General features: G+C 38.2%; 1 protein-coding gene across 2 annotated transcripts in view; it reads right to left on the bottom strand.

Moving 5' to 3' along the window:
• Positions 1-222: 222 nt before the first annotated feature.
• Positions 223-15,298, bottom strand: part of LUT2 (Lycopene beta/epsilon cyclase protein) — a 29,908-nt gene continuing 14,832 nt past the window's right edge. For both annotated transcript variants that reach the window (XM_088958312.1, XM_088958311.1), the window contains exons 6-11: positions 14,764-14,907; positions 14,563-14,670; positions 10,270-10,366; positions 10,049-10,180; positions 8,713-8,845; positions 223-554 (exon numbers count right to left, since the gene is read on the bottom strand). In XM_088958312.1, coding sequence (XP_088814438.1) covers positions 389-554; positions 8,713-8,845; positions 10,049-10,180; positions 10,270-10,366; positions 14,563-14,670; positions 14,764-14,907 — 780 coding nt within the window. In that variant the 3' untranslated portion in view covers positions 223-388. The remainder of the gene's footprint in view (positions 555-8,712; positions 8,846-10,048; positions 10,181-10,269; positions 10,367-14,562; positions 14,671-14,763; positions 14,908-15,298) is intronic.

The following is a 15,298-nucleotide window of genomic DNA, read 5'->3' on the forward strand; positions in this document are numbered from 1 at the left end:
TATTGGCTGGGATCACGTAAGAGAGCATCAACAGACAAGAAAGCTGTAGCGAGGGAAGTGAACAAAATGAGAGAAATTATCCAATGGGATAACAAAGAGGTATCCAAGCCTACATACCAAGTGATGAATTTCCAGAATGAAGCAGGTGACAACAATTTAGAATCGATGGTGGTGACCATTTGGATTATATTGGTACACCAGGAATTGTAAGCTAGATGGAAATTTTGGATGAAAAAATACCTATCAATTATTATGAATTGAAAATATAAGATTTCAGAATATACGAAGAAATGTATTATATACACAACCTTCCAATGATTCATACTTCTACGTTAGAGTAATACAGTAGGATAGAACAATATATGTGTTTAAACTTGACGCACTCAAATTATAAAGTCAGAAAAGTTCTCACCATAGTTGATCCGGTAGGATCAGAAAGAAGATGCCTAATTAGGCACATTCTCATGCTATTCGGTGCCATAACAAACATATAAAAAGCAAACACAATGAGGTCTGCTGATGAAAGGGTAGAACCAAGAAAACCCTGCCACATCCTGCAAGAAAGACACCTCCATTTATCATTCTACCATAAGTAGAAAGGCAAACCAACGAGGACTTGCTCATTTGCAGATAGCTTGTAGCATTTGTTAAGAAAGCAGTTAATGTTCATAAGCTATTTGTTAGAGTTAGCCGAATAAGGGTAGATTAATCAACTCACATTGGTTAAGTTATGAGCTTATGTGGCAGTCTTATTAGAGGTTCTCTGTCACATACTTAAGTAGGGGCAGTTTAGTCCTTGTACATTTAATTAGAAGCCTAATCACTATTAAGAGGTCGACTGATAGGGTTTAGCGATCAGGTTCGACAATTCTTTCATCTTCTTCTTCTTCTCTTCTTCTTCTTCTTCTTCTCCTTCTCTTTCTTCTTCTCCTTACTGGTTCGGACTACTGTAGCTACAGTAGAAACATGGTATCAGAGCATGACAACTTCAGTTCGTGACCTGTTTCAGTTTGTGACAACTTCAGTTCGTGCTTCAGTTCTCTCATTTTCTTCTCTGGGCTGTCAATGGATAAAAGTGGCTTGTCCCAGGCCTGAAACATCACAGCTCTTCTTTTTTCTGGTGCACAGAACCTCCTTTCCTAAGAAAACAACTTCAGCAGTGAATGGTTTGGCTGAAGCTTTCAAACGAAGGTTGGTTATCTCTCCTCTGTGTGCTGTTGGTATTTCTGGGTTGAAAATCTTCAAGAACTTGAGAGGACTGATCAGAACCTAGAGAACTAGGTTGGTTGTTGCCCTGGTTCTTGGAAAAATTCCAATAACAGGTTGTGTTTACAGTGACCAAATGGTGTAAGGGCTGCTACTGTAGGTGGCCGAATGGTGTAACATGTAATGCAATGGTACTAGTTGAGTTTTTGTTGGTCTTGTGGTGCCCTCTTAAAAGCATTAAAGCAGGTCTGTATTGTGTGTGACAGCTATGGCTATGTGGTGGTGCTTGTGATGCACAAACTCTGTTGAGTAGTTGTAAGAGAGATTGCATGTGGTTAGTAAGTGCTGAATTAATGTTGGTGTAGTCTGTTTTTTTTTTTGGAATCAGTAGTGGTGTGGATAAGAACAAAGGCGTGTGTATCCATCATTGTGTTTAGAGACTGCTGTAGGTTCTGGAACATCAAACTCTTGACAGCAGCACTTAGTTGGTGATTGGGAATTCAGATTAGAGGCAGCATTGAAAGAGTATCATGGCAGCAATGGGAGATGGCTGTAGTGATCAGAAACCTAGTGTGGTGGTTTCCTCTGACTATCTAGGTGTGCAAATGACCTCAATTAAACTGAATGGTGAGAACTATGTTCCATGGGCCAAGTCGGTGGAAGTTTTTCTCAAGGCAAAGGGAAAAGTGAAGCATGTGAAAGAAGATAAACCACCGGCTGACTCTCCAGGGTTTGATGATTGGGAACATGAGGGATGTTCAAATCATGACATGGCTATGGAACAGTATGGAATCCAAAATAAGTGCCAACTTCATGTTCTTAGATACAGCTAAGGACATATGGGAACATGCAAAGAAGTTGTATTCTGGGCAAGATAATACTACAAGGGTATATCAGCTCTATCAAAAGTACTTTGGTCTGCAACAAGGAAATAAAACCCTAGAAGAGTACTATGCCAGTATGAAGAACCTCATAAATGAACTCAATGTCTATCATCCTCTCACTCCAGATGTTAAGGTTCAGCAACAACAAAGGGAACAACTAAATGTCACAAGGTTCTTAGTGGGGTTGAAATCAGAGTATGAACCAGTTAGGGCCCAAATATTGGGGGGCTCTACCCTTCCTACACTTGAGTAAGTGTTTGCTCGGCTTCGCAGGATTTCTTTGGGACAGACAGAGAATCCCACACAGTCTGATAGATCAGCTTTTGTGACAGCCAGAGGAGGTGGACGTGGTACGAAAGGGGGAGGACATGCCTCCCGAGGAGGTCGTGGTGGTTCCATATTTGGTCGTGGTGGTGGTCATGACTCAAGGGGAGGCCGTGGCAAAGAAAAAGGCAGCTCTACAAGTGTACCCACTGTGGCAAGGAAGGACATTCCGTAAATTTCTGTTATGATCTTCATGGCCGCCCTCCCTCTAAATGGGCCAATCATGCTGTTGCTAGTGGGGTTGATGCCAGTGATAATCAACAGGCAGACCTAACTCCTTCCACATCTACATCTGTTTCTGGAAGGGAGATGGTGAGTGTACCGCGTGATGAGTATGAGCAGTTCCTTTAGTCCACTTCACAGCACACTACTGCTACTCTTGCCCACTCAGATATAGCTTGCCTGTCATCTAAAACCTCTCCTTGGATTATTGACTCTGGAGCCTCTGATCACATGACCGGGACTCCAGGTGTGTTCTCTTCTCTCTCTGAAACTTCCACATCTCAAACTGTTACCCTTGTCAATGGTTCCTCCTCTCCCATCTGTGGTGTTGGCAATATTGACATGGCTTCTCTTTCTTTATCATCTATTCTATATGTCCCTAAGTTTCCATTCAATCTTATGTCTGTTAGTAAATTAACCAAGACTCTTAACTGCTTTGTTACTTTTTTCCCTTCCTCTTGTGTTTTTCAGGATCTCAGGATGGGGAAGAAGATTGGTGGGGGGCATGAAGCTGGTGGATTGTATTACCTTGACGGTGGTGGATCGTCAGTTGCACTTCAGACTTCACTCACTCCTCTACAGTGGCATTGTCGACTAGGACATCCTTCTCTCAAGGCACTCAAGATACTAGTTCCGTCTTTGAGTCATTTGTCAGTGTTATAGTGTGAGTCGTGTCAGTTTGGGAAACATCGTTGTGTTTCCTTCAGTCCTAGAGTTGAAAGTCGTATGTTGAGTCCTTTTGCTTTGGTTCATTCAGATGTTTGGGGCCTGATCAAAATAGAGTCTTATAATGGTTACAAGTATTTTGTCACTTTTATTGATGATTGTTCAAGAATGACATGGATTTATTTAATGAAAGAAATGAGTGAATTATTTTCCATTATTCAAAAATTCCATGCTGAAATACATACACAATTTGGTGTTCCAATCAAAGTTCTTCGTTCAGATAATGGTCGTGAATATTTTCTAACTTCCTTTCAACAGTATTTAGAACAGCATGGCATCATTCATCAAACTTCTTGTGCATCCACTCCTCAACAAAATGGGGTGGCTAAACAGAAGAACCGTCATCTCCTTGAAACAGCTCGGTCTATTCTTCATCATATGAGTGTTCCTAAACGGTTTTGGAGTGATGTTGTACTTACTGCGTGTTTCCTCATTAATCGGATGCCCTCCTTTATTCTTCATGGTCGGTCTCCCTTCTCTATCTTGTTCCCCACCTTGTCTCCCTTTCCATTAACACCTCGTATCTTTGGTTGTGTGTGCTTTGTTCACAATCTGAGTCCTGGAATAGACAAGTTGGATGCACGCTCCATTAAGTGTGCCTTTCTTGGCTACTCTCGGACTCAAAAAGGGTACAAGTGTTATAATCCCATTACTCGGAAGTGCTATGTCTGTCTTGATGTCACCTTTTTTTAGTCTGTTCCCTTCTTCTCAGGAACTGAAGCATCTTCGTCTCCACCTTTACTTCCTCTTCCTCTTCCGGTCAGTGATCCTGTTCCGGGTGTTCCTGTTGGAGTTGACTCGTCACCTCATCCAGTGTAGATCCCTACTGAACGACCACCAATTCGACAAGTGTATACACGTCGAACGACACCGGCCCCTCCTCCAGCTTCTACCTTGTCCACGGATCCTGTCGTTGCTCCTGTTGCTGAACCTTCAGGACTTGACCTACCCATTGCCTTACGGAAAGGTAAACGTAGTTCTACTCTCCATCCCATTTCCAATTTTGTTTTAGTATCTCGCCTTTCCGCCTCACATCACCAGTTTGTTTCACTATTGTCATCTATTTCCATACCTAACAATATCCAAGAGGCTCTTAGTTCACCTGGGTGGAGGCAGGCAATGGAGGAAGAAATCTCTGCTCTTCAGCATACTCACACATGGGAGCTCACTACTCTTCCTCCTGGTAAGCATGTTGTGGGTTGTAAATGGGTGTATATTATTAAATACTTGCCAAATGGTAATGTGGAGCATCTGAAAGCCAGACTTGTTGCTAAAGGGTATTCACAGTTGTATGGAGTGGACTATATGGAGACATTCTCTCCAGTGGCTAAGATTAGCTCTGTCCGTGTGCTAATTTCCCTGGCAGTTATGTATGGTTGGCCCTTATTTCAACTTGACATAAAAAATGCCTTCCTTTATGGTGACCTTATAGAGGAGGTATATATGGAGCAACCACCTGGGTTTGTTGCTCAGGGGGAGGCTGGTAAGGTGTGCAGACTAAAAAAAGCAATTTATGGGTTGAAACAATCACCTTGTGCTTGGTTCAGGAAGTTTAGTGAAGTGGTGAAGAATTTTGGAATGAAACAATGCCAGGTTGATCACTTAGTGGTCTATGTGGATGATATTGTCATAACTAGCAGTGAAAAATTGGGGATCGACAAACTCAAGGTCTTTCTGCAAAATCATTTTCAAACAAAAGACCTTGGGACATTGAAGTATTTCTTGGGTATAGAAGTTGCTAGATCAAGACAAGGTGTAAACCTGTGCCAAAGAAAATATGTTCTCGATCTATTGGACGAAACAGGACTGTTAGGTGCAAAATCGGCTGAGACTCCTATGGAACCAAATGTTAAGTTGGGCAGTGATACAGGGGAAATATTTGATGATCCTGGAAGGTATAGACGACTAGTGGGGAAGCTGAACTATTTGACTATCACGAGACCAGACATCTCCTTTGCAATCAGTGTGGTGAGCCAATTTATGCAAAACCCTCGTATATCTCATTGGGATGCAGTTCTTAGAATTGTAAGATATTTGAAGGGAGCTCCGAGCCATGGGCTATTGTATAAACCAAGAGGAAAACTTGAAGTAGTTGGGTACACGGATGCAGATTGGGCGGGCTCTATGTCTGATAGAAGATCTACTACAGGTTACTGCACATTTCTTGGAGGAAATCATGTGACGTGGAAGAGTAAAAAGCAGATGGTTGTGGCTAGAAGCAGTGCCGAAGCCGAGTACAGAGCCATGGCACACACTACATGTGAATTAGTGTGGTTGAGGAATCTCCTACAAGAAATTGGGTTCCACATGTGAATTACTGTGACAATCAAGCTGCGCTCCATATCTCATCCAACCCTGTTTTTCATGAGAGAACAAAGCACATAGAGATTGATTGCCACTTTGTGAGGGAGAAGGTTCTTACTAGAGAGATAAACACAAAACATGTAAACCCAGGTGATCAGTGGGCAGATTTGTTTACAAAAGCCTTAAGCTCAAGGAGAGTGAACTATATATGTAACAAGCTAGGGAGTATATGACATATATTCTCCAGCTTGAGAGGGAGTGTTAGAGTTAGCCGAATAAGGGTAGATTAGTCAACTCACCTTGGTTAAGTTATGAGCTTATGTGGCAGTCTTATTAGAGGTTCTCTGTCCCATACTTAAGTAGGGGCAGTTTAGTCCTTGTACATTTAATTAGAAGCCTAACCACTATTAAGAGGTCAACTAATAGGGTTTAGCGATCAGGTTCGACAGTTCTTTCATCTTCTTCTTCTTCTCTTCTTCTTCTTCTTCTCCTTCTCTTTCTTCTTCTCCTTACTGGTTCGGACTACTGTAGTTACAGTAGAAACACTATTATTGTTCCCCGTTTCTACAGTAGAAACACTATTATTGTTCCCCGTTTCACTTTGCAGACCTTTGTATTAGCAGCTTCGTTTTGTTACTATGGGTTCTTGCTCAGACTGCATGTCTCTTCCATGATTCTCAATTGTCAAATATAGGATTCAAATTAGGTGTATCATGCAGTCAAAACAACAAAAAAAAAGGAAGAAAGAAAGAAAAAGTTTCCAAGGGAACACAGCAGTAGCTGTTTTCCCAAATTGGCTAAGCATAGAAATCCCAAACTCCAAGTGCCAACTGAACTGGTATCTTCCCCATGCATTCACCCCCATTGTAACTAGAAGTATTATTATAAATAGTAAGTCCAAATTTACTATAGATAGTAATTTTGTTCTACTAAAAATAGCGATCTTGTGCCATTTGCTTTGTTGTTCTTGAATTACATGTTTTTTAAGAATTTCTAGATAATTTTAGAGTAATTTTATATGCCTGGAAAAAGAGTTGTGTCTTAGTTAAGTGCCATGGGCTTCCATGAGTACTGCATTTGTATGAGATTTGAGCCACCACGAGTACCATCTAATTAATTGAAAACTTGTCTTGCCATGGGAGGAGCCGAAAGTATCACCCTGAGAATAATCAAGCTCATTGGATCCCTACAGGTGTGGTGTAAGAGCTAGTGCCAGCATGTTGAAATCCTCAAATTGACTTATTCAAGAAAATCTCTAGGGTATTGTTAGCTGGTACCAGCTTGACTGGAGTTTCTATGAGGAAGGGTTGTTTTAGGAATAAAAATATATAGCCAAGGAAGAGAGATATCAACCTCACTGGGGGAATTACTTGTAATTCTGGATACTTTTAACATTATACAAAGAATCTCTCTAATTAGAGAGAGAGAGAGAGAGAGAGAGAGAGTTTGTGGTATAACGATCTCTACTCTTCTCTTTTTTTCTTCTATTTTCTTCTTTTCTCACCTTATTCATAAAAAAGAAATAGTCTATACCTGTATTACAATTAACACAACAGAAGGTTAGGTGTCATGTTTGGTCATATGCATGTATTAGCTACACAACACAACATGAGTAGTTTTTAATCACATTTGCAGGCATAATCTTGTTAAAAACCATTAATTCATCAGGGGCACTAAACCAGCAGGATTAGATTTAAATCCCTTCTATAGTAAGTTTAGAAATCTTCCTTTTATACTAAAATGTAACTACTATCTACTATGACTCTAGAATGCTTCCAAAATAAATTCCAAATTTTCTTGCTAATCTCCGTCTATTTATATTTAGTATCTCAGGCCATTTCTTTTTCTTTGTCTTTCAGGTGAACAGCCCCTAGGGGCATTGACAGCTAATTAAGGCCATCATTTTCCTATTCCAAAAGAAATTGAGGTGCACCAGAACAGCAGTCTTTTGGACAGTTTGGAATGAAAATGCAAGGTTTTTTTTCCTAGCAAGGAGCAAACAAAGAGACATAAATAGAATGATCACAAGTGCCTGCCTGTTCAGAACTGGTGGGGGTTCAAATCAAAGCATTCTCTACAGATGAAATAATCGGAAGATGGCAGCATATATCTTCTTCTTCAGCAAGACATTCCAGTACCCCTCAAGCCCTGGTCCTTTTGAAAATGCCATTAAGCTGAATTTCAAATGGTTGCAGTAAAGGAAATTCAGGAAGTTCAGGAATTGGTGAAGCCTTTAAAGAGTCAAGGTGAAATTTTAATGGGCTAGTGACTGATAAGAGCTGAATCCCTATCATTATTTCAAGGGCTGATATTGGGTACCCTTTAAGGTATAGCAATTTTCAGGAGAAGAAAAAATCTCAGCTGGCAATTATATGGATGCAAGGAAACAGTCTGGACCACGGCAGTAGAGAGTACAGATACATTATTAGGGAGGATAGATACTTGGAATCATCATGAATTCTATTTTTAGATGTGTTCAGAGGGCAAATGGTCAGCAAATTCCTTGACAGATCAGCCAGTGAGGGTGTTTAGCAGAAAAGAGATGTACTGGGGGGTCAAACCACTTGTGCTAAAGGTCTGTAAGGATATGTATTGGGTAACCCATCAGTTTGGAGAGGAGTAGCCATGGGGCTAGACGAAGGATTATATGAGGAGTGATTGTGCACTAACTTCTGTATATTTTCTTTTTCATCTGATAAATTGAGTTGCTTGATCAGCTTCTCAAAACAAGTTTTATAGTTCAGGAGGGGGTTAAAACTGAAGTACTTAACACTTCAAGTTGTAAAAGAAAAATTGTCCTCCCTTATTATATCCTCAACAACTACCAAGTCCCATTATTTTGTTTTGCAGATGGAATAGATCAAGATTTAAATGTTATTTAGTCTGCCAGAAGAAAAAAAAAAGAGTCATTTGTTTCTTACAGAGAAACATGAACTTCCATGCATGCATCCAAACTTATATAGAAGATTACATTACACATGCTGCATGCAATCATGTACACAAGTCGTATGATTGTAAGAGTAAAAAGTTCGAGATTTGACCATACCAATTAGGTAAACGGAAGAAAGTGTGAAAGAATGTTCTGATGCCTTCAATATCCAATTGCAAAATTAATGCCAGTCCAAAGAGAAAAAATGATCTCTGACGTTTCCTTTCTTGTGGCCAAAGAGAACTCCAAGCTGATAATGAAAATGTAGTTAGAAGATTTTTACATCATGCATCCAGTAGTAGAACAATTTCTGTCAATTATACTGCACCAAATGGTGAAGACTACCCAGGGAAAGCAACATTGTTCTTGAGAGAGAAATATATACTTATGATGATTGTGTTGAACACCTACCACCTGGTTGTATTACCTTGGTTGATTGCTCATTTTCCCACTTATCTGACACTTAAAATAGTGCCTTTAATTCATATTCAATTTGATGTTCCAATGCTAGGTAAGTATATCCAACTTAAAAATTTCTCAAAAAAAAATAGAACAAAACCAAGGATCAAAATTCCGCTATGTATCAGGCATATCATATCATTCCAATTACACCCCAACACACTAACTACTCAAGGTTTTGGATTTTTTATATTTTTAAGGGGTAGTCAGGCCTAAGACCGACTCCCTGTAAAACTATTAAAAAAAAAAAAAAGGAGCTGCATGCCTTTGTTTCACCCAAGATGCAAGTTTGTGTGTATCAATACTTTGAACCTTGAATAGAACCGTTCAAACATATATATATATATTACAAAGTGTAGTGTTTTTTTCTTTTGCTTTTATTTAATGAGCTCCAGGCAATTCTGTTGTCATAATTCTGAAATGCAGGTCATATTGTATGGGTATTTATGTATCCCCTCCCCCCTTTTTTGATTAATAAAATAAATAGTGGCAACCCTCCACCAGGAGTAAATTTTGGGGTTTGAAAAAATGTTATATTGTTTTTAAAAGGTCCAGAAGATGAAAAAAGAACCTTGCATTTAGATACACACTTGAACATATACTTATAATAATATATCTAAATAAATTACACCTTACCTCATAAAAATTTAAAATAAATCTAATGTTTGTTTCATCATATTTTCCGGTATACATCAACTATAAATGGTTTTTTCTGTCAGAGGCAACATATACATTAGACATAGGTATGCCCAAATAAGACCGTGCATCTTCAACCTTTTTAATTGCTTCATTATTACACTTTTACCAATAAAGAATTATATTTTCAATTATTTAATTACTGGTAAAAATTTATCAGTAAAAGACCCTGGATATTGAGAACCATCATTGGTTAATGGCCCTTCATGATGAAGAATGGAGTACCAGTTATTCCTAACAGAATAAATAATGACTTTTTATCAGTATGACCAAGGGTTGATATTAACCACATATGTACCTTGCATTGAAATATTTCCAATGTTCTTATCAGGAGTCATTACATGCTTGGAATCCATTCCTTGCTTCAATATATTTGCAATTACAGAAGCATATTTTGGAGCCTCTGATAAAGATCTCACAACTGAATAGCCTGTTTGGAAAAAGTAAAACAGAGGGGCACCAATTTAATACAAATGATTAGGAAAATAAGTGGATAATGATAATGTCATTGTTTTCTACCTGTAGCTGGATGCACCATGCTAGCTGCAGCACCAAATGCTAAATTCTTTTGCTCTGTATTTGGTAATGATCCACCAACAGGTATATAGGACCACTCCTACACAAAAGACTCAATGGTTACATCTACATTCCAGGTAGTGCCCAGAAAAAATAATGATGTTCAAGCCTTTTTTTCCATATACATAGGGGACATGTCTGCTAGTCAGGTTAAATGACCCTGGAGAATTCAATATGGGAATGTATTCGGGAGCTCAAAAGGGCTACTACATGTTCCTGTTGTTACCATAGGTTTATCATGACCATCATCATCATCATCATCTGAGCCTTGTCCCAACTATATGGGGTGGCTACGTGAACCCTGTTTCGCCATTCCATTCTGTTCAGTAACATATCCTTAGCACTTAAATCATTTCAGCTAAAAAAACTTACTATGTGGCCAAGACAAGCCCTTATTTGGACATCATACTTAAATTAAAATGTTGAGACTTTGAACAGATTATTTAACTTTATGGAGAACACCAATACAATGGAAATAGGGCTGATATGGACTAGGGGAGTGATAAATGGCTGAACTAGATGTTTCCTTATCGAATGGATAAATCCAATCAACCGCATGGCAGAAATAGGTAGTAGGGTCATTTAGAAAAATTCCCTAGCTGACCAGCTTTTGGAAAATGTGTTTAACCATCAAGAGTATAGCTGCCCATTAGTACCTATTAGTTATGTTTTAATGTTTTTAAATTTTTTAATTGCATGATCAGTTAAATCTTTGATATTCTAACACAATTTGCAATTGACTATCTTAAGATTTCCTATAAAATCTCTAACTGTAACAGAGACCAAAGGGCCATTAGCCAATGCTGGTGCCGGCTATGGGGTCTTGGGAGGGATAGACTGGACAAGGACCTATCATTTGGCAATTTTTGCACAAAGTGGCCATTCTTATGCATAAAAGAGGCCGGTTTGGTAAAATATTAAATGAAAAAAGTAGATAGTAATAAAAAACAATACATTCCAGAGAGAAATGTAGGACAAAGGACAAGCAGCCCAATGCTGACAAGTAAATTATGTCTTTAAATATGATTTTGGTACTACAAGTCCATAAATGGACCAGGCATAACCCAATTCAAAACATATATAATGATTTTAATATAAGATCATTGACATATATAAAAGATAAAAACTATAAATGAATAAAATGCCACTGTAAATAAGCAAATCACTGAAATCAACACAACATCACATGATGAATATGTTGTGCCAAGCATAATAGCTTCTATACTTAGCTTGGGAAAAATAAAGACTTCACCACTATGATGTAAAAATGTTGATAATAGGAGTGAGCAATATAGCAATTTTTAGAGTTAAACACAAAACACATAGAGATAGAGAAGACACAAATAGAGATCAGTGGATCATATTGGGTTTCTTTCTTCATTTTTTCTTTATCTTTACCTTTTAAACATTTATTTCATGAGAGAGATAATATTTAGAATCAGAGTCACCAAAAATAAAATTTTACTTTTAATAAATATAATAATAAACAAATAAATAAATAAGCAGGATTATATGCCTCCTTGAAACTTTAGAAGAAAACTGAGAATAAAGAGGTTGGATCATTTGCTTTCCTTAAATTAAGGACTGCAATTACCTTCTTTTTAGGTACTAAACCATAATTGTCTTGTCATGTTAAAGTTGACCATATTTATAACTTTGTTGAAGAGTAAATAATAAAAAAAGAAGTTAGAAATATAGTCAACTAACTAACTTCATGATAAACTAATACTTGTCGAGGGAGTGAACAAAGGATGATTGGGCACCTTAAGGGCTTGGTGAAGAAATTTGAAGTTGTCTCAAATCTCAGTCAATTTTGAAAAGAACTGCATTGCGGGGATTAATTTGGAGGATAGAGAAATAGAGGCTATTGTGGAAAGGCTTGAGTGTTCCATCTCTAGTCGGCCTTTGACCTATCTGGGGCTTCCTTAGGTGCAAATCCCAAGGAGAGTAGATTTTGTTCTCCAATATTAGAAAAGTGTGCAAAAAGGTTAGCAGTGTGGAAGAAGAATTACATATCCTTGGGTGGGAGGATTACTCTAATTAGATCAACCCTAGCAAACCTACCCTTATATTATTTGTCAGCATTCAGGATTCCACAGAAGGAGGCTAGGAAGATTGAGAAGGTAATGAGGGACTTCCTAAGGGAACCAGGGAATGAGAAAAAACATCACTTGCTGAGATGGGAAATTGTTAAAGATTCAAAATAGGGAACTTGATTTGGGGGTGGCCATTGGAGATGGACAGATTGTGGCATGAGGTGATAGCTAGCATTCATGGCAGGATGAACTCTGTATGGGATGCAGGAGTGTCTCAACGGGCTACTCTTACTTCACCATGGAAAGAAATTAACAGGATTCTTCACCAATTTCTCAATTTTGTCAAGTATGACGAAATTAGAAATTTCATCAATTTTTTTTCTTTTTTTTTCTTTTTTTTTTTGGGGAGGGGGTGGGGGCGGTAAAGTTTTTGACCTTTGGGTTGGTTCTTCAACTCTTAAAGATTTGATCCCTTCCCTTTACTCAATTTCTTTGTACAAAAACAAGTGTGCTTCGGACTTTATCACTCATCCTATCCTTCTTTTAAATCATAATTGGGATTTTGGTTTCTGAAGAGGGTCGAGGGATGCTGAAGTGGTAGAGTTGAATGTGTTACTACAACTTCTTGATTATGTTTGCTTGAATCCTACCAAACCAGATAGAAATATCTAGGTTCCTCATCCAAAAGATCTTTTTTCTTGTGCTTCTCTTGTTAAGTCTCTTTGTTTGTCTTCTCCTCCTCAGCCTTTTCTTATTAAAGAAGTGTGGTGTTGGCCTATTCCTACCAAAATTTGGAGCCTTTTGTTGGGAGGTCCTACAGGAAGATCAACACCATGGACATGATACAAAAAAGAAGACCCTTCTTATGCTTATCCCCAGACTGATTCACTCTATGTAAATCCAATGAAGAAAATTGTTACCACTTACTAATATCTTGTCCTGTTTGTTGTAGATATTTGGGAGTGGCTTTTCTCTTTGCTTGGTTGCAAGTGGTCCTTGCCAACAGAGGTAGATAAGCTTTTTACCCTTCTACCTTTGTCTGGACTAAAAGGAGGGGAAGAATTATGTGGAGAAGTGTAGAGCAGCAATAGTATGTACCCTGTGGGAAGAAATAAATAATAGGATCTTCTCAAAAAAGGATAGATCCATAGAAGCGGTAAAAGATTGTGTTTTGGTTTGGCTTAGGACCCCAAATTCTTTTTCATCTTGGTCCTTTGATGATATAGGGAGAAATTGGAAGTTAGTGGCCAGAAGCACTTCCAAAAAGGAAAAGAAAAGATTCTTTGGGAACACCCAGCTGAAGACTACATTAAACTAAACTTTGATGGGAGTAGTCAAGGAAACCCGGGGCCTTCAGGCATAGGAGGGGTGCTGAGAAACAAAGAAGGAAGTATCATTGCACTATTTTCTGGTCTCGTGGGAGTGGGAGATTCCATCAGGGCAGAATTACTTGCGGCTATGAGAGGGGTACAAATAGAAAGTGAGATGGGTCTAATAAATGTGGAGATCGAAGGGGACTCAAAATTGATGATAGGGTGGTTGAAGGATCCAGAGTCCATAATCTGGTGTTTTAGAGATGAGATGAAAAAGTTTAGTTGGCTAACCAGAAATATGAACTTGGAAATCTGTTGGGTTAAGAGAACTGCTAATGTTATGGCAGATGGGCAAGCTAAACAAGGGGTAAATAGGGAGTTTGTATTGGGCACAATTGCATTTGATTTTTGTTTCTATCCTATTAAAGTTTCTATGTGAAAGGCAACACCTTGTGCCTCTCCGTGGGATGCTTGTAATGCCTATTCTCATTGAGATTCAATAAATACTTTGTTTACTTATTAAAAAAAACAGCATTACAATCATAATTATAACTTCAACAATAAGGTCATAATAAAATCGATACTGAGCATTTACTTTGTGATTGCTATATCATAATTTTCTTAAAAGTTAAAATTTTGGAGGGTCCTATGGTAGAACATGAGTACCTATCAACTTCATAGGTCTCCCCCACCCCCCCGCCCCCCCCAACACACACACACACACACAAACACAGGCTCTCCCCCTGAATATGATCAGGTTCACCCATGAGACTTTCTCATCTGAGATACTGCAAGTAGATTGTCCAATACTCTAATGTAGTGATAGAAATGTCAAGCTTCATTTGTAGCCAGTCAAAGAGATATTGTAATCCCATCAAAAGTATTACCTCTTCATAAGTTTTTATTATTCGAACACCCATGTTATCCAACCTTGACATCAATTTTTTCTTCAACATATCAAAGGGCATGGCATCTCTTGAGGCCAAACAAGTCTCCTGCAATTAAAATTTTCTAAGCATCTTAGTATGTTATTGAACTAACATAAAAATAAAATATATTTTGAAACCCAAAACTAAATTAAATTAAACCTCAAAGAAAACTCTTGTTGGTGACATGGGCATGACATAAAGAAATGTTGGATATTCTACTTCCAAGCATTGAACTGCCGGTTTTGTGTGATCTCTATAGTCCATGAAAACCATTAAACTAGGATCATATGGATTGTTTTCCACCTGGGAGAATGCAGAAAGACAAAGCAAATTACAGGTTATGACAGTTGAATCTTCAAAGTGAACTTTTCACAAACTTCATCGATAGAATTTTTTTACATGCATAAAAAGAAAAAAAAAAAGCATGTTATGTTTTTTTAGAAAATTCAATCATTCACACAACAAACAACATAGAAGTTCTATGTTAATAAATTTATTATTTGGTTATACTTATCACTTCCATTTCCACTCTCTCTCCCTTGCACAAAAAAAATTAAAATAAAAGACCTATTCAGACTGACAACATGAAATTAATAGTCAGCATAGTCAACAAAAGACATACAATTGTCAGAGGATGAGAATCATAAGAGTATACACATAAAGCTCAGATGTTATGCACAAAAAGGATAACCCT

Source organism: Nelumbo lutea, chromosome 8 (assembly GCF_056320005.1).
Source record: "Nelumbo lutea isolate HS-2025 chromosome 8, American lotus-T2T, whole genome shotgun sequence".
NCBI classification, from domain to species: domain Eukaryota; kingdom Viridiplantae; phylum Streptophyta; class Magnoliopsida; order Proteales; family Nelumbonaceae; genus Nelumbo; species Nelumbo lutea.